This window comes from Phacochoerus africanus, chromosome 3 (assembly GCF_016906955.1).
Source record: "Phacochoerus africanus isolate WHEZ1 chromosome 3, ROS_Pafr_v1, whole genome shotgun sequence".
Classification (NCBI taxonomy): domain Eukaryota; kingdom Metazoa; phylum Chordata; class Mammalia; order Artiodactyla; family Suidae; genus Phacochoerus; species Phacochoerus africanus.
This window is the reverse complement of record NC_062546.1, coordinates 128,913,932-128,933,132: the sequence shown is the minus strand read 5'-3', so window position 1 is coordinate 128,933,132 and position 19,201 is coordinate 128,913,932. Positions and strand designations below refer to the sequence as shown.

The following is a 19,201-nucleotide window of genomic DNA, read 5'->3' as shown; positions in this document are numbered from 1 at the left end:
GCCAGGCACACCCCATCTCGTGCGATTCCAGGTGCGGGCTACCTGGCCCATGTCTGGGTTCCCTTCCGCCCAGGCTTTTGTTGCACCCTCCCCCACGTGTGAGCGGCCGAGCAGCAGCAGTGGCGCGGGGGTTGAGGGGGGGAGGTGAGGTGAGATGTCGAGGCGCTGCGGGCTGCGCTGACTTGAGTGGAGAGGTCACACCTCTTTCGGAAAAAAAAAAAAAAAAAAAAACCTAGCTGGCTACCAAGGTGAACCCTGAACGGTTCCCACCTTAAAATCTGCCCTGCTCGTGACGTCAGGTCGGAAATATACCAAAGCGAGCGCCGGCCAGGAGTCTGGGGAGCGCGGCGGCGCGGCGATTGGGCGGCGGGCCGCTGACGCGCGCTGACGCGCGGAGACTTTAGGTGAATGTTGGCAGCGGCAGCGCGAGCCACATAAACAAAGGCACATTGGCGGCCAGGGCCAGTCCGCCCGGTGGCTCGCGCTCTGCTCCGCGGTCCCGCTCGCCTGCCCAGCCGGCCGCTTTCCCCTGCTCCCTCCCTGCTCTCGGAGTCGCAGCTCCCATCGCCCCTCTCGCCCACCCCTCCCTGACCCTGCCGCCCCGACTTCAGAGGGAACTACACTTCGGCTGAGTTGAATGAATGAAGAGAGACGCGGGGAACTCCTAAGTGAGTAGGTGCAGCCCATACGGCTCGCGGTCTTTAGCCTTCCTTCTCCTTTTGCGTGTCTCTTCCATCCGTTTGTATGGCGCAGGTTCTCTTGGAAGTGGGCGCTAGAAGCGCGGAACGCGAGTGGGGCCGGAGCGCTGGGAGTAGGTGTGCGCAGCTACAGAGGACATTTGTCGGAACTCAGCTTTGCCACTCAGCAGAGGCTTCCAGGCTCCTCATTGGTGGAAGTGGAAGGGAGGCTTGCATAGTTTGGGGAGTTGCGGACTTGCCGCGGAAATGTGCATAAAGTTTGCTCTTAGTGCGGATTTGATTGTGGTCTTTGGACACGTAGACTCCAAGTTCTGTGTTTACGGGAGGCCTGGACGCTGCAAAGTAACAGGGAGTAAGTTCTTCAGTTTATGTGTTGCTTGGGAACTGTGTCACCGCGGCTGGCCAGCGTGCCCAGGTTTCCTGGGTATTATTGGGTAATGGGGGGCAGTTGGTAGAGTGACCTGTTACTAAGTTGCTTGAAATTTCTGGTTTTAATCTATGCTGCGCTTGCGTATGGTATGTGAATTTGTCAGAGACAGAGACAGACGGAATATTTAAAGAGTACAGCTCTGAAGCTGCGAAGTTACCAGAGGGTTAATATTCCAGCCAGTCGTATCTGTTCTGTGCTATGAGGGTCAAGAGTCTCCTTTCTTTCTACTTTTTCTGATTATCCTCCCTCCCCCATGAAGCAAGATTATGAAGGGATGTGAGCAAGGAGAACAGAAAGATTGGGTGTTTGGCTTTCTTTTTCATTAGTAATAAAATTATCTATGCTCTAGAATGCCTTCTAAGTGGGAACGTCTGAAAATTACTAGAACACAAGAATGCCTTGTTCCAGCAAGACTGTGGAAGGCTGGATAGGGAAGGTGCTCAGCTTGCTATGTGGAGAGGTACTTCTAACACTGGTGCCAATTTTGGATAAGTAGTTATTTCTCTCTCTCTACAACTGACCTAAGATGCTCCTGGAAAAATAGGGCCCCTTCTTTCCACTCCTTGGCAGTTTAAGATGAAAGACCAACTTCCTGGAAAAGTGAGTGCCAATTCACCTGTATCCCCAAACCTAGTGCTCTGTCAAAAGCTCTTGGGAAATCCAGATGTTTCCATTCAGATTGCCTTCAGGGCTACCCAGGCCTTGCTAACATTTTGTAACTCCTAGGGGTGGAGGGAGAGATTGTTTTCACATTTTATATTCTTGACTTCTACTTTCTCCCCCCACCCTTAAAAGAGAAGCCAATTTCACCCATGGGGGGGGGGATTTAAGAGAAGGTTCCAATGGTATATTTTAATTAAACCCTAATTTCTTCTTAGTTCCGAATTAAACTAAAATGGAAATGACACTCCCTTCCCACCCCACCCCACCCTAGAAAAAGGGCCAATTTATTTCAACATAAGTATTAAATAAGCACATGGAATTCCTTTCCTCCTCCAGAACTCTCTCTCTCAGAAGGATTTGAGTCAATGGCTGAATTTTTCTGTTGTTTCCAGCCATCTCTTTTGCACATTCATATTAACTGCTAAGTTTGATAAAGGCTACACACTGATTTCCAATTAAACAGTCAAGAAGGGCATAGAAGGGCCTGCTTAGTGATACAGATGCCCAGCCAACAGCCAAATCTGTCAGGGAAAGTCACCCTGAGGCTTCCTGTGTCTTTATTTCAGGGAGGAGATCCAACAGGCTGGGCTCTCCACTGCTTTTCTAAAGATCTTGGAAACTTTGTCCTTCATTGAATTACGACACTGTCCACCTTTAATTTTCTCGAAAACGCCTGTAACTCGGCTGAAGGTTAGTGCAATATTATTTTTTCCCCCTTTCCTCCCCCGAGTTCCTTAAATGTCCAGAAACAGGGCAATGCGATCTTTCTCAGCAAACCCTGTAACTTAAGTTTTTTCCCAACCCATCGCCTTCGGGAACAAGTTTCTCATTGTGCAATTCAACTTGATTTCTAGATTGGGCTTACTGAACTCGAGCTTCAGAGGAAAGGCTCCTTGGAGCAGGGTTGCTCGGAAGAGGGGGTGAAGGGGGAAGCGTTGGAAATATCCGGGAATGGAGACCCTAGAAGTTTTCTAATTCTAGCTTTTGACTGGATCAGCCTTTCCTTGCCCTGTACTGTTTTGCTCCGCAGTCTTCGCGCTCTCCGCCCTTCCTCTCGCGCCCCTACGCGCTCTCCGACCGCCGCGGGCTGCCGGTGTAGCTCCAGGTGTACCCGAGCCCGGGAGAAAGTGTTCAGTTGACCAGGCTGAGTGTATATTACCCTGTTTCATTTCCAGCCATGCCTTGTGTTCAGGCGCAGTATGGGTCCTCGCCTCAAGGAGCCAGCCCCGCTTCTCAGAGCTACAGTTACCACTCTTCGGGAGAATACAGCTCCGATTTCTTAACTCCAGAGTTTGTCAAGTTTAGCATGGACCTCACCAACACTGAAATCACTGCCACCACTTCTCTCCCCAGCTTCAGTACCTTTATGGACAACTACAGCACAGGCTACGACGTCAAGCCACCTTGCTTGTACCAAATGCCCCTGTCCGGACAGCAGTCCTCCATTAAGGTAGAAGACATTCAGATGCACAACTACCAGCAACACAGCCACCTGCCCCCCCAGTCCGAGGAGATGATGCCGCACTCCGGGTCGGTTTACTACAAGCCCTCCTCGCCCCCGACGCCCACCACCCCGGGCTTCCAGGTGCAGCACAGCCCCATGTGGGACGACCCAGGCTCGCTCCACAACTTCCACCAGAACTACGTGGCCACCACGCACATGATCGAGCAGAGGAAAACGCCGGTCTCCCGCCTCTCCCTCTTCTCCTTTAAGCAGTCGCCCCCTGGCACCCCCGTGTCTAGCTGCCAGATGCGCTTCGACGGGCCCCTGCACGTTCCCATGAACCCAGAGCCGGCGGGCAGCCACCACGTGGTGGACGGGCAGACGTTCGCTGTGCCCAACCCCATCCGAAAGCCCGCGTCCATGGGCTTCCCGGGCCTGCAGATCGGCCACGCGTCGCAGCTGCTTGACACGCAGGTGCCCTCGCCACCGTCGCGGGGCTCCCCCTCCAATGAGGGGCTGTGCGCCGTGTGCGGGGACAACGCGGCCTGCCAGCACTACGGCGTGCGCACCTGTGAGGGTTGCAAAGGGTTCTTTAAGGTGAGCCAGAACCGGGACTGAGGAGACAGGTAGGGGCCCCCTAGTGCCCAGAGCCTCAGAGAGCACTCTCCGCCGGGGTGCAGGTGTCTGGCCCCAGCTGATCTCTGACCTACCGACTCCCGGGGTCCGTGGAGGCTGCCCTGCAGGCGACCCTGGGCTGCTGCGGGGGCTTCTGGGTGCCTGAGAAAGGGAACTGGGAAGACGGGAAGACCCGAGGTCTCATCCCCGGAAAGCAGCCGACCCAGCAGGCCCCCGCCCGAAGTTGCTGTAGCCCAGTTAGAAGAGGGTCATTTGCATGTGCTAGGAGCTGTCTTCTCTGTTCAGATTGAAATTGGTTAGGACAGAGAACCGTGTCTGAGCTAACCAAGTGGAACAGAATTCCCTATGGTCAAATTAAGTGATCTCTTTATTTCGCCATCCTGATTGAATAATCTTATCATTTTAAATAGAGAAGGTCTCTAAGGAATGTAAATAATATGAATGCCCACGGATTTGTATTTACTGAGCGTCTCCTTCTCTTTCTCTTGGCATATAAAACACAGCAAGGAGCGGCAAGGTTAGCTCAAATGTTAACGCTATCAATTTTCTTCTGTTAAATGCCCTGGGGGAGGAAAAAGAAGAGAAAGACAAGGAAAAGGACAAAAATTAAAAAGGAGTTGTGTATGTGTTTGTTTGTGGGGAGTGTGTGTGTGGATCATGGCGGTTCTGTGTCTGGATTCCCTTGATTGTTGGATTTTCAAAATAAATTGTTTCGGCCTCTATTGTCTCCCTTTGCAGCGCACGGTGCAAAAAAACGCGAAATACGTGTGTCTAGCAAATAAAAACTGCCCAGTGGACAAGCGGCGCCGGAATCGTTGTCAGTACTGCCGATTTCAGAAGTGCCTGGCTGTTGGGATGGTCAAAGAAGGTAGGTTGGGCAAGCGGCACCCCCCCCCCCACCCCGAGTCTGCTCCCTAGGGCAACTGCTGCTCCTACTCCAACCCCACTTTCCTCTTGCCAGAGCCGAGGCGGGTGAGAGAAACCCCACTCGCTTCTGGCCTCTAAGACCCGGCAGCTGCCTGGTTGCCCATCCTGCCCTAGAGAAAGCCGCCAGGCCCTTCTTGACTTTAACTATACGACCCATTTGGAAGAGGATATAAAACAACCCTGCATTTTTTATGCTTCTCATCAGTAAAGATGTTACAAGCAGTGGGACCCTTTGCCGCCCTGCCGGTGCGCCTGAGGCCGCGGTCTTTCCCCCGGGAGGGATCCAGGAGGCAGCTGGGTACCGTTTGGGGAAGCGGAGCTCACCCGGCTATTCCTTTGCAGTGGTTCGAACGGACAGTTTAAAAGGCCGGAGAGGTCGTTTACCCTCGAAACCGAAGAGCCCACAGGAGCCCTCTCCCCCCTCGCCCCCGGTGAGTCTGATCAGTGCCCTCGTCAGGGCCCATGTCGACTCCAACCCGGCTATGACCAGCCTGGACTATTCCAGGGTAAGAAGCTGGCGGGGCTATCTTGCGGACAAACCAACAGATGGGCAGGACCCCTTCCCCATACCCATCACTAACCCCCAGACCCAAGGGATAAGGGAGGCAGGCAAGACTGTGGCTTCACAGCTCTAGGCAGGGCCTGAGTAAGACAGAATGAGGCTGGGAGTGGAGACCTGAGGACAGGGTGGAGGCAGGAAGAGAGGCCAGGCCACAGTGGTCAAACCTCTGTGAGGCCCCTTCCCAGTACCACCGTGGACATATACATACTCATACCCTAACGCCTCTGATGCCCAAACCGAAGGCTGTGCCAAATGCCCCCACTTGGGGACTACCCCCAATCCTCCATAGAGATGCTTTAATCCCCATCCTCTCGGGCGCCATCAGGGTGAGGGATGCCTTCTTGGGGGTCGGGGAGGGGAAGAGAGGGTATAAGCAATAGCTGTGGGTGGGGGATCAAGTGGTCAGATTCTCTTTTACCCCAGCTGTGAGAAATGTGTGGGCTTTAATTGGAGGAAGTATGTCAAGCAAACCTAGAAGCCACTGCAATTTTATTAAGATTTGCAAAGGGCGTCTCTGCTCAAGACCCACTCTGGGATTGGCATGAATACTAACGTGTCAATTGTTTTGTGGAGATAAGAGTGAATGTTTCCCAGGGCTGGTTGGCACTGTATTTAGTCTGTATGGAAATGGTAATTTACATATTTAAAGCAGCGACCTCATAGCACCATCCCTAATTGAATTAATTGCCCCGGAACATCTAATTTTCTTACTGGTCAGAGAGAGGTTTAATTGTTATAAAAACCTGGCTCCCCTACTAGAAACGAGGTTAGCAATTTCACGGGTTATATATTTTAGAGAACCTCATTAAGTGCTTTTTAAAATGAAATTCCAGTTCCAGGCGAACCCTGACTATCAGATGAGTGGAGATGACACCCAGCATATCCAGCAATTCTATGATCTCCTGACTGGCTCCATGGAGATCATCAGAGGCTGGGCGGAGAAGATCCCGGGCTTTGCGGACCTGCCCAAAGCCGACCAGGACCTGCTTTTCGAATCGGCTTTCTTAGAACTATTTGTGCTGCGATTAGCATACAGGTAATGGGGTGGGGGGGCAATCCAGGAGGCTGGGAATGGAGGAAGAGAGGAACAAGAAAGGAAAAGGAAATAAAAGGGGGGAAAGGGAGAAAAACAGAGTGGGAAATGAAAGAGGGGGAAAGAAAGGAGAGGTGAGTCAATAAAAGGAAGAAAAGAGAAGGAATGTGCCCAGAAACCTTGGATGAATGGAATGGAGGTGGGGTAGGGGGCGTTCTTCATTGTTATGAAATTAAACCCTTTCAAGGTCCACTGGTCTACATTTTATTAACTCTTCGGTAATTAGGTGCCTCTTAAATCCCTCATTTATTGCTCTTCAAGTAATTAGTTGTTTAGCTTTTCTCTCTCTCTTTTCTCCCCTCTCTCTCTTTGGTATTAATTGCAGGTCCAACCCAGTGGAGGGTAAACTCATCTTTTGCAATGGGGTGGTCTTGCACAGGTTGCAATGTGTTCGTGGCTTTGGGGAATGGATTGATTCCATTGTTGAATTCTCCTCCAACTTGCAGAATATGAACATCGACATTTCTGCCTTCTCCTGCATTGCTGCCCTGGCTATGGTCACAGGTCAGTACTACAGGCACAGGGCACTTCTCCAGAACTACCCAGTGGGATTCATCCCAGTGTTCCCTTACTGCTGACCCTCCCCAGTCCTGCCAGCTAGCTAACCACTTGGTGCATTCCTCTTTTGTTTCTGATTGTGTTTTCTGCAGAGAGACACGGGCTCAAGGAACCCAAGAGAGTGGAAGAGCTGCAAAACAAGATTGTAAATTGTCTCAAAGACCATGTGACTTTCAATAATGGGGGCTTGAACCGCCCCAACTATTTGTCCAAACTGTTGGGGAAGCTCCCAGAACTTCGTACGCTTTGCACACAGGGGCTACAGCGCATTTTCTACCTGAAACTGGAAGACTTGGTACCACCGCCAGCAATAATTGACAAACTTTTCCTGGACACTTTACCTTTCTAAGACCTCCTTCCATGCACTTCAGAGGAACTGGAAAGAAACCCAAAACTGCCCAGACGGGGCAAGTCACAAGGGCAGAGAGATCCCCCTGAGCTGCTTCAGCTCTAGCCGGCCCCCATCCCTTCCACACCCTCCCAGCCCTTTGATCCCTAAAGAAAAACAAAAACAAAAAAACAAAAACTGTTGCTATTTCTTAACCTGCAGGCAGAACCTGAAAGGGCATTTTGGCTCCGGGGCATCCTGGATTTAGAACACGGACTACACACAATACAGTGGTATAAACTTTTTATTATCAGTTTAAAAATCATTTTATTGTTCAGAAGGAAGATTCCTGATGTATGATGGAAAACGTTTGGCCATGTTTGGTTGTTGCAGTTAAAACAAATGTAATACACATACACACATATACACACACACCCACATTGTAAGGGGACCCACAAGTATTGCCCTTTAAAAGACTTCAAAGTTTTCTGCTGTAAAGAAAGCTGTAATATATAGTAAAACTAAATGTTGCGTGGGTGGCATGAGTTGAAGAAGGCAAAGGCTTGTAAATTTTCCCAATGCAGTTTGGCTTTTTAAATTATTTTGTGCCTATTTATGAATAAATATTACAAATTCTAAAAGATAAGTGTGTTTGCAAAAAAAAAAAAAAAGAAATAACTACACAAAAAAGGGACAAGCATGTTGATTCTAGGTTGAAAATGTTATAGGCACTTGCTACTTCAGTAATGTCTATATTATATAAATAGTATTTCAGACACTATGTAGTCTGTTAGATTTTATAAAGATTGGTAGTTATCTGAGCTTAAACGTTTTCTCAATTGTAAAATAGGTGGGCGCAAGTATTACACATCAGAAAATCCTGACAAAAGGGACACATAGTGTTTGTAACACCGTCCAACATTCCTTGTTTGTAAGTGTTGTATGTACCGTTGATGTTGATAAAAGAAAGTTTATATCTTGATTATTTTGTTGTCTAAAGCTAAACAAAACTTGCATGCAGCAGCTTTTGACTGTTTCCAGAGTGCTTATAATATACATAACTCCCTGGAAATTACTGAGCACTTTGAATTTTTTTGTTTTTTTTAAAATGTCTAAGATTGTCAGTTAATATATTATTTTATGTTTGAGTAAGAATTTTAATATTGCCATATTCTGTAGTATTTTTCTTTGTATATTTCCAGTATGGCACATGATATGAGTCACTGCCTTTTTTTCTATGGTGTATGACAGTTAGAGATGCTGATTTTTTTTTTCTGATAAATTCTTTCTTTGAGAAAGACAATTTTAATGTTTACAACAATAAACTATGTAAATGAACAGAATTTTGTCTTTGTTCTGGGTCAGGTAAAGATGATGACTAAACAGCTATATACAAGAGACAGAGTTGGAGAATGACTGGGAGAGGTCACTTATTCAACATCTGAGTTTCAAAATGACAGCCTAGGAACTGGGGAATTGAGCAAATTATCCAGAGAGTTCAGCACAATGTTTTTCCTTAACCAGAATTTTCCACAACCTACATTTATGAGAATCAGTTGAGAATATCCCAACTCTCCTGTCAACTTTACTAGTAGGTACAGCTTTCAGAAGAGAAGTTCAGGAGACCAAAGAGTTTTTGAACTTTTGCAGGGTCCTAAGTCTTCAGTTTTTGTCTTGTATAGTGTTTAGAAAGTATCTTTTTAAGACTCAGGAAGTCAACATGGATTCGAAGTGTGTTCTACGTAATCTCCTATTTTCCTAATTCCTTGTAAAGGATCTTGGACGAAGAGCCAAGCAGTCTGGTTCCTTTGGACACTGGGCCAGTGGGTCTTTGGCATAGAGCAGAACTCAGTAAAAGCTTTTTTTCTTTTTCCACATTTTTTTTTCTGTTACTCCTTGAGTGGATAGTGATGAGGTTCAATTGGCAGTTTTAGAATAATATTCTGCCTTATAAGTTTCTCAGATAAAGAATAAAGTGTCCATTTGTCAGGTCCTATGTCTTGTCAGGAACAAACAAGTTATATGATAGTTGATGTTGATTCCACCAACACCAACTTTTAGCAAAGAAAGTAACTAACATTGTAGGAGCAATTTCTGGTCTGAGCTTCCCCTCAGTCGCCTGGTCCTTGGGCAGGGAGGTCTAGCCAGTTTCCCTCAGGCCAGCTGTGTATTCATAGAAAGTGTAGGATGGGAAAGGTTTTCTTCATGGATCCTGGTGAATTACAGATAGTCTCCTGGTCACTCGAATTTACAAAGAGTGTTACTGTTTTAAAAATGCAAAGTTAGAAGAGTAAATCGCCAGTAGAGTTCTCAGGTTATTTTTACTTTACCTTTTCTTCTTTAAAAATAAAAATTAAAAAAAAAGAGAAGAAAAGAAAAAAAGAATGTTTTGCTGGTTGGGCAAAAGAAAGAAAGCAGGTCTCCGTGATAACTTAAGGTTATTTTTAGGAGATGCATTTCTCTGCAGGTAACTCTGAGGGGCAAAAGTGGGTGGCCACATAAGAGATTAAATCATAAGCTAAATGTCCAATTTCTTCGCTTTCTTGAAAAGATGGGGCTTGCCATTTCCTTTTATTTTCGCAACTACTGCCCAACCAAAGCTGCACACTAATAAGCAGAGAAAAAAGAAAGCTCTTTAGAAATGTTGAGAGTCTGCACAGCCGTCAGCACAGGTCTCCCAGGTGTCTGCAGCCCCGAGACAATTACATTCCGACTCAGAATCCTGGAGTGTTGGACCCAGAAACGAACTCTGTTGCTGGTTCTCCCTTAAGGAAGTGGCCGCGCATCACCCGAGGCCAAAGGGATGCCAGGTAGTGCGTCTCCGGAGAATCTGGAGTGAAAAGAGGGAGGGTTGACTCTCTCCAATGCCTGCGTGCAGATTGCACCGGTTCGGCGTACATTCAGCTTTAATTTCTAAATAGAAAAGTGGCTAGTGCTTTTTCTGTTTCGCAGTTACCGAGTCAATTTCCAGCTCCCAGCTGCGCACCAGGTTGTGCCGGGAAAGAACCTCGCAGGCGTCCCTCCTGCATCTTCCTGGGTCCGCGAAGCTGAATATTTTCCTGTCCAGATCTTTCTAGGAGTAAAGCCCAGGAAAAGCAACAGACACACTGCCTTGCCTTGTAAAAGACAGTCATTGCATGGAACTTCTTTAGAAAGAGATTAAAACTTTATAAAGGAAGTTTCATATTGCCCTCCTCTCCCCAAGTCCTCTTAGGAATTTCAGTTACTGTGTGTCGGTCTAGCTATGTACAAAACTTCATCATTGTTCGGAAGACATGACCATACACTTCTCAGCTCTCGAGGAGGGTCTATTTTTAAGTCTTCACGGTGTCTAGATCCATGTTGAGTAGTTACTTAGAACGCCCTGAATTTATGGAGAGTTGCCCTTAATTCAAAGCACGGGTAAAGTGTTCAGGCGGCCCTTCCTCCGACCTTCCGCTTGCGGAGAGAGAGCGAGAGTGTTTGAATTACTGGACCTGATTCTAACAAAGATATGTCTGGTCCAGGGAGCCGAGAGCACAGTGCGGTGACAGTGGCACCCAACGACCTAGTCTTGTGTATTTCTTTCTGGTGCTCAACTCCATCCTTGGTGAATTGGTGTGCCCTCTCCACTAAAAATACCGATCATAAGTCTTATGAGACACGGGTTCTCCTAGTGCAAGGAGCCGGACAAGGAGAAGCAGACATTCCTACCAACTTCAGAATGTCACTTGAAGGTTCAATTTTACTTTGCCATGAGACTCTCTTGGCTCTGTTGGTACTTTAACACGAACAGTTACTTATCTAATTATTTTAAAAACATAGGTATTGGCAGTGAATATTTCCGAGATACAAACTGGTATCTGAGGGAAAAGTTTTTATTTAATTGTAATATTTTGATCACAGAGTTTTCAGGTACAGGATACATTTCCATCCCGCTAGGCCCTATCCAGGGTAGCAATACCAGGGCACTTCCAGGCATCTCGCGTGTTGCGCTTCTTTGCGCCACCAGCTCCGCGCCTGGATCCGCACTTGCGTCCGTTTCCTTTTTTATCCGCGGCGCGGCAGCGCGGAGGTGGCTGCGGAGAATGAGGGCTGGGGCTTCCCGGGCTGGCCTCGCTCCTCTTGGTGAGAGAGGTGCCTGCTTCTGTCTCGGTGCCCTATGTGTCCGCCGCTACCTCAAAACTGGAGACTGATTCTATCATGGTGGGAGGGGGAAAGAGGGTAGTTAATCCCGCAGATTTAAAAACTTTTTTTGAGTATAATTTTGATGGTTGAACAGAGATCTAGGAGTGAGTATCTCTCTAAAAAATTTTCCTCCAAAAGGGGTTTTAAGCCCCCCCCACACACCTGTGCCCGCTATTCGGGAACAAGAACTGTCGCTGCGTGGGCGCGCCCGGAAATTTCTCAGCGATGCAGATCTTTTGAGCACCCCGCGAGCCGGGACTTGACTAAATTTTAGTGTCCCACGGAGGAGGGATGGGGATTTGGGGTCCCAGCCGATGCCTAGCCAACGATCCTCCCCATAGGTCTCAGCCAGGACTTAAAAGAGAGCGCCGGGTTGTGGCAGTCTTCGGAAAAGGTTCTGCCTAGATCTGTGCATCTGGCAGAGCTCAACCAGGGGATAGCGTTTCGCAAAGCGACATTTTCTTTTTTTTTTTTAAGTTCAGTCTATACTGGCTGACTTTACTAGTAAGAAATTTAGGAATTCCAAACAGGGTCGTCATTTTTTACTAATTCGTTTTTAATAATAAAACAAACACAAAAATCCGCTTTCCCTTTTTCCTTTTTAAGTTTACTAGAAACGTCAAATTGGATACTACACATAACCACTTAGGATGGAGAGGCTGTCATTTAAATCCATTTTCCCTTAGTCTCTCCGTTTTCTGAGCACGACTGGAGATGACCCTGGGGCCTAGAAGGGTCTTTGCTCTGACTTTAATTTTGCGCTTCTTTAGCGAAAGTCCCACTTCGGTCGGAAGGCGCCTCCTGGAGCAGGAAAGAGGGGCCCCACCCAACACCGGGGGTATAAGGAGGAGACCCGACCCCAGGTTCCTGGAGGCGCTGTGCGCTCCGGGTCCAACAGACTGTGGCGGGAGAGCGAGGCTCTAGCTACTTACTCCCCACCCCTCGCCTTCTCACCAGCTCCCCCCTCCGCCCCCCAGCGTGGTCTGATTTTGAGGCCCCAGGATTAGTGGAGACGACGTGCGTCTGTGATTCGTGGGTGCAAATGTGGGGACGCAGGAGCTCCAGCTCTGCCCACTGCGTTTTGGAGACTTAAAATTTGGCTCTAGAGATTGCATCAAGGGACTTCCCAGGGAGCCCTGGAACAGTTTTGACGAACTCGCCCGGGTTAACTCTGTTTCCTCCGTTTCCTGCCCTGCCCACCCCAGATGCTCCCTGTTTTTCCCGGCTGTTCCTTGTGCCCCAGGGCCGGAGGCCGCAACAGGTTCTAATCATCGCCTGGCCAGGTCCGGTGCTTCGGGGCGCGAGCACGTGCGGCCGAGCGCGCCCCCAGCTTCCCCTGCACCCACTGATCAGTGGTCAGTCTTGTGTTCCCCCTAGCTGTGAGCGGGGCTGGAGCGTCCGTCCACCCTGCACTGGGGAAATCTTTTTTCCTAGTTGCAGGCGCATCGATAGGCGGGGCAGAGGCGCTAGGGCGCGTTTCCAAGGCGCATCCGCACGGCGGGAAGGGCCGGGAGAGGGGCTCCTGCACCCACACCACACGTGTGCTCCGCACGTGTGCTCTTGACCCCGAAGCTCCGAGGAGAGATCGCGAGCATCAGGCTCCGCTCTCAGGTCTCCTCGCACCACAGGTTTTGAGCCCTAGGCCGGCTCGCCCCGGGATGCGACTCTTCAGGTGGCCAGATGAGTGCTGCGCCTGGAGGGGCCTCAGCGCAGCCGGTCCACCTCTCTGCCTGCGCGGGCGTGCTCCTTCCATTCCTGAGGTCGCCGACTGCGGGCTGCTGGCTGCTCTCTTCTTGGCTTAGCAGAGATCTTTCGTGCTCAGCTGGACTTGACACAGCGCAGAGCAGGGACCTGGATCCTTGGAGAGATCGGCTTCCAAGCTTTCCTCCGCGTTTCTTTCCCTCTAGTTGTTCTCTCTCACTCTGGTTTCTCTACATTTCTATCTAGCTTGCCTTTAGAGAAACTAGGCTTTCCAGGACATGTGCCGTCTGTCGTAACAGGGTTTCTGTTAGAGACTTTCCTGGGGCAGTAGGGGGCGGGGGTGGTCGAGGGGCTGCCGTGCTCGTGAGAACTCCATCGGATATTGGAGGTACTTCTAGAGGGACTGGTCCTGCCAAGAGAGGATCGTGTTAACTATCTCAAATTAAATTGGACTTTTCAAAAAGGTAGGAGGTTGAGGGAGAGAAAACTCCCTACCAATAAGCTGCAGGTAGGCCAGTGGTTTTCAAACTGCGGGTCTTGACCCATTAGTGGTTTGTAAAATCAGTATGATGGGTTGTGATCCGAATTTTCTCTCAAAGAAATAAAAGAATCACAGAATAGAAATCATAAGTGTTTTGGACAGAATAGCCAAAGTGTAAAATGTCTGGGCATTGTTGGCTGAAACTTCTTGGCTTGCAATGCAGAATGTATTTATGAGTGTGGGTCTCAGTCAAAAGTTGAGGAACCTGACTGAGCCGGAAGTGAAGGAGAGGGGTTGCTTGTTCTGAGAGATGCTGATAAGAGAATTTCAGTAATGTGCTTTTGTGGTCAGTCTTTTCTGTCTTATTTATTTATTTTTTGTCCCCCATCTCCTTCCTCCCTCTTGGGAACTTCAAAGAGTTTCCACATCTCTACCTTCTGGCCTGTTAGGTGTCTGGAGCCCTGCTGGGCATGGTAAGTTCCAGAGGACAAGCACTCAAGATCATCTCTTTTTCCTTTCCCTCAGCAACCTAGCACCTGGGAAGAGAGCGAACAGTGAAGAAGGTCATGGGGGAAGCTAGAGAGAAGGGAGAGGAGTAACCATTACACTATTTACCACTTGCCAGGCCCTCTCATTTACTGGCCAAACATTAGAAAAGCAGCGAAAACTTTTGAGGGGAAACAGGTAGAGACAAGGCTGGATAAAGATAATGAACCATACTGAGAAAGATCAGATGAGTGGGGACTGAGGAGATGGAAGAGGAAGGGGACATGTGAGGATTTATTTAATCAGAGTGTTAAAATTGAAGGCAAATAGAGATGGAAAGGAAAGAACTTAAGTGACTTAGAAATACAGGATGTCAGGGCTCCATTAATAATGTAGATGGGCTTAAAAAAAGGAGGAGAAGAAGAGATAAGAGTAAATAAAAAGGGCACATAAAGGATGCTGGTGGGCAGATTTGAGCTGGAAGTTGGATGTGGAGGCCATGGTAAAGGGATTATATGAGAGAAGATGGCTTTAGGTGTGGGCAGCCTTGGGTTAATAGAAATCACACAGAAGTTTCAAGTTACATCATAAAGGAATTAAAGAAATTAAACCCTTGGCATGGAAATGTACCCTGCTATTCCATTCTAACTGAAGGGCTTTGAAAGCAGGCTTGTTTCCCAAGGGGTGCTGCAGCCTCCAGGCAGGGATGATGTGGATGCCTTTTGAAGATCTGAGCCAATGGGAAAGGCAGAATCAAATGGCAGATGAGGTCACCTTCCTTGATTTCCGAGATTCCTCCATCACAATAATTTTGCCTGCCATGTTGTAAGGCTAGATCTCATCTCATGTAATCCCCACAGCTCCAACCTGGGATGTTCATAAAGTTAATTCCATTTTACAAATGAGAAAAGTTTCAACGGGTATTGTTAAATACCTTTGCTTTTAAGTACATGGCATAATTGGAATTTGAACTCAGAATCAGGGCTACAATTCCAGTTGCTTTGTTTTGTGCTATCTGGTGCAGGAGGATTGTACCCTTTCCCCAAAACTTCTGTCAAAGCTGACTGTGAGTTTCTGTGGGGCATTGAGGATGTTGCATTCTGACTTCTAGAGGAAAGCAATGACCTAAAATAATAGTAGAGCAGTGATAATAGGTGATAATAGTATGTTGCTCTTCTCTCTTATTTCAGAGAATAATTCCCTTCTCTCAGAAGGGGATTATTTTGATTGTGTTTTGATTGCTTTAAGAGTTAATGCGTGAAGGAGTTTTGAGTCACTTGCTTTGCTGCCCAAGAAAAGAATGGGAATGACTGTTGTATTTATTTATGCCACCAAGAAAGTCATATTAAAGGTAGTAAAGAGGAAAAATGTTTCTCCTCCTCAAGCAGTTTGAATTTTCTTATATTAATCATTTGATTTTTAGTCAGCTTCTGCATTTCCTATCAGGAAAACCAAATTGTACATCAGTAAGTTCACTTCAGTCATAGCCTCAAGCAGGCCACTTTCTAAAAACCGGTGGTGTACAATCCCTTCACTCTTTCTCCTACTTCTCCTGTATTTATGGACTACAATGTTTAACTGTTATGAACATGTTCTCAAAAACTACTCTCACAGTCCACCAAATGGCATAAATGGATTTTTGCTTAGAGTGTCAAGTAGAGAGTAATATTTCTTCAAAAGACTATCTGCATCTAACTTGGCATGGTCAGAGGGCTGCAAAAATTGTATTATGTATTACACAATTTATTAGAATATTGTACTTGACAAACAAAATATGGTGGATTTAGGTCAGCTGTTTGGTTATACAGTAGATTTAGTTTATCTTTGACATTTCATTTAAGCTTCACTTATCTGAGGGCCAGGAATTGGAGAAGTATGTTCTGCATATGTTATGCTTCTTGTCTTGTAAAACTTACTTGTCTGCAGCTATCTGGAAATAATTCACCATCAGTGACTTAGGACAAGGAAGCCTTGTGACATGTTTTGCCTTTCTGAAACAAAGTTCTGAAAAGTTGGATTATGGAGACCTTCACAGGGGTTTTTGTTTTTGAGGAATAAAGATAGCTGCCTTTGCTTTCTTGGTCTTTTGGTGAATGCTCTTCCCTGTATAGTGAAATTATATAGCTAAAAATAAACTTCCAGAAATCCATAATGAATCTATCCAATGCCAAGAATCTGTGTTCTGTGTACTTGTCCGACTCTCAGCAGTGCTGGGCAGAATGTGCCTGGGCCACATATGTGGAAACAACATCAAAAACATTTGACACATCAGTGACTTATTTTTAATATATCTGAGAAAAATAAAATCTGTTGCTGTAAAATCTGCACTTGCAGATGTGTTAGCCCTAAATAACCTTTAAAATTGGTCGTGGTGTAGTGGGAGATGTTGGTATTCATGAGTGTTTTGACATGTTTGACATTTCATGTATGGTGTACTGCTCTATCTGTCTTGCATTTTTCCCCCAGTAGTGCATGTTTTCCTGCTAAAATGCAGCTCTTGGTGTTTATATATGGGGCCTATAAGTCTCCTTATTGGATGAATTATTTCTTATTATCTATGCAAATACTATTTTAATGAATTAGATTATCACTGCCTTCTCTGCAATAACCATAAAAAGAGAGCTGTATAAAGAAGGCATGATTTGATTTTTCATTTTTAAAGGAAAAATATTCTTGATGTTTGTCAAACATGCCAAATTTGCTACAGTCCTGGATTAGCACATAAGGAAAAGCTATTCTATGGAATGATTATACTCTCAGAAGCTGAGGAATTTGTGTACCAGAATCTGGCATAATGAATGGAGGTTTTGAAATCTGTCTGAGTAGCATTTAAAATTGTCCTCTATTCATTTATTTTTGGAAGGGGTGAAACATTCCCTCGTAGGGAATTTCCAGTTGAACTGAGACATCCAGGTGGCCTTGACGTGAGCATACTGTTAAAAAACCCACAAACCTACATGTAGATAGAATCAGATTTCGACAGCATTCTCTGAATAAGATAAAGTCTTGATACTGTGGTTATCTTTCCTTTGTACCATCTTCTATGTTAGTTCTGCAGGTAGAACTGAGTAAATGAGTTCAAAAGATTTAGCTAATCTTTGGTGAGGTGTTTTTCGAATTTATGAATACCAACCATGCTATGGAAAATAATTACACTTTGTTTTTTGAGTGTTGGAAAAGGCAACAACTTTGACTGAAAAGCTTTTGCTACCACTTTTTTACCTTGTGTGATAAACATGGGTGCTACACAAATTCTGTTCTAGTGTCTATTCACACTTGTCTATGGATGGATGATGATCTGGCAGAAAATTTTGTAATTCAGAACTAATAAATTGCTTGTTACCTTTTCCTCCTGTAAAACTGATGTTGCTAATAATGTGACTTCCCTTTAAATGTTCATCTCTTTAAGACTGTAACTGACTCTCAGGCTTTGACATTTTTTTGTCCCAGATATTTCTCCTGTTTTTAATCTCCACCTGTTGTCACATGCCAGGTCTGCACTGTAACTCCAGGTGAGAGGACAAAGGGGCAACTTGCTCTGTCTAGGGTGTCAGGGCTGCTTTTCCTCTGGAGTGGAAGTTCTATGTGCACTTTCCTTTGTGACCTCTCCCTGGGGACTCATACATCACCTCCATGACGCACACAGCAACAGTGGCCTGGGGTTTGACAAGAATACCATAAGTTTACTTTTGGTTAGCACAAGTATTTAATGTCGTGTCTTGCAATTCAAATGATGTCAAGAGACCAACTTTTGTGCACCATCTGCTATCTTACTGGGATGGTCTAGTTTCTCTTCCTGTCTCGTGAAGCCTTAGGTCTTTCACATCCCTTTGAGGATCTTTCTGAGCAAAATTTCATTCATAAGACACGAAACAACATAAAACTCTAACAGGGAAGGTACAGTGCTGTTCTTTTAAAAACAATATTTTGATTTGTAGTGCATTATGAATGATTAGAGTGTAACACTAACAAGAGAGGGAATCTCATTTCCAGTGTTATGAGTTAGGGAAAAAAAGGCAAGGCTCCTCTTCAATGTGCAGTGTTTTGTATGCTTAACATTGCTTTCATCAAAATATGTACTGTTGATTCATTCATTACATATCTTGTATGTACTTAACAGAAAAGCAAGAAAAAGAAAATCAAGTGCTTGTCTTTCCTTGAGTTAATTTCCCTTAACATGTATTCAAAATAAGCACTCCGATGTAGCAGAATATAAAATACTTATGGAATTTGATGACTATAGGAAAGTTGGTGTGGGTGAGAAATGCATCATTCATTAGATGGCAAGCAGCAGTATATGATATAGAAAAGGCAAGGTACTATAAACAGGAAGCTGTAAATAAGAATTTTTTCCCTTTCTGTAACTAGAATACAAATGCTTGTGTTATTTAGACATTCATAAATTTTAATGATAACTTAGTGAAACAGGACCATAAATATGGAAACAAGGCATATTATTAAATGTATGTGATTTTACAGTGAATGTTTATTATTTTTAAAAGTCTGTGTTCCTATGGCTTTCACTTAGAAAAATCAATCTCCCACTACTATGAACAGCCTAACCATTTTTTTTTCCCTCTAGCTAATAACAGTAACTTCCAAAATTTGGAGACAACTCCAGCAGTCAAACTTAACAACGCTTTGATCAAATTATAAAACTGGTGACCACAAAGAACATGAAATCTGTGATACAGTTCCACAAAATCTCTTTTGAAATATTATACAGATTAACATGAGCACTGTCATGAGTGCTGAAAATTGGTTGAAAGAACATAAATAAATTGAACTGTTGTCTGGCAATAAGTTGATTTGTGTGGAGTGATTCAGTGAGGGTGCTGTTGTAAGGTTTTTATTTAACCTTATTATTAATAATCCTAATAATGGGCAAAGATCACATTAATTACACTCACAAATGGTACTGAATGGAGAACTTGGTGAGACTGGAGAAATAACAGAAGCACAAAGAGAGGTCAGGCATAGACAGAGAAAATAAAGCACTTCTCAGCTGAGACAGATGAAAGCAAATA

The 19,201-nt window shown here is 45.8% G+C and overlaps 1 protein-coding gene across 9 annotated transcripts; it reads left to right on the top strand.

Annotated features, from left to right (window-relative positions):
* The first annotated feature begins 225 nt into the window (after window positions 1–225).
* On the top strand, window positions 226–8,677 carry NR4A2 (nuclear receptor subfamily 4 group A member 2). 9 transcript variants are annotated; one of them, XM_047772647.1, is made up of 9 exons: window positions 236–668; window positions 754–1,728; window positions 2,358–2,481; window positions 2,967–3,832; window positions 4,610–4,739; window positions 5,141–5,304; window positions 6,194–6,396; window positions 6,779–6,957; window positions 7,104–8,677. In XM_047772647.1, exons 4-9 carry the CDS (start codon window positions 2,969–2,971, stop codon window positions 7,358–7,360), a joined length of 1,797 nt encoding a protein of 598 aa, XP_047628603.1. In that variant the 5' UTR covers window positions 236–668; window positions 754–1,728; window positions 2,358–2,481; window positions 2,967–2,968; the 3' UTR covers window positions 7,361–8,677. The 9 variants fall into 9 exon arrangements, with proteins under 9 accessions (XP_047628610.1, XP_047628606.1, XP_047628601.1 ...); XM_047772646.1 differs by lacking the exon at window positions 754–1,728; XM_047772649.1 differs by lacking the exon at window positions 754–1,728 and having other exon boundaries at window positions 236–672.
* Window positions 8,678–19,201: the final 10,524 nt, after the last annotated feature.

Coding starts and splice junctions, on each gene's coding strand:
- NR4A2 (XM_047772645.1), top strand. CDS start 638: ATGAATGAAGAGAGACGCGGGGAACTCCTAA. Junction 669..2,966: donor GAGACGCGGGGAACTCCTAA/GTGAGTAGGTGC, acceptor TTTCATTTCCAG/CCATGCCTTGTGTTCAGGCG. Junction 5,305..6,193: donor CCAGCCTGGACTATTCCAGG/GTAAGAAGCTGG, acceptor ATGAAATTCCAG/TTCCAGGCGAACCCTGACTA.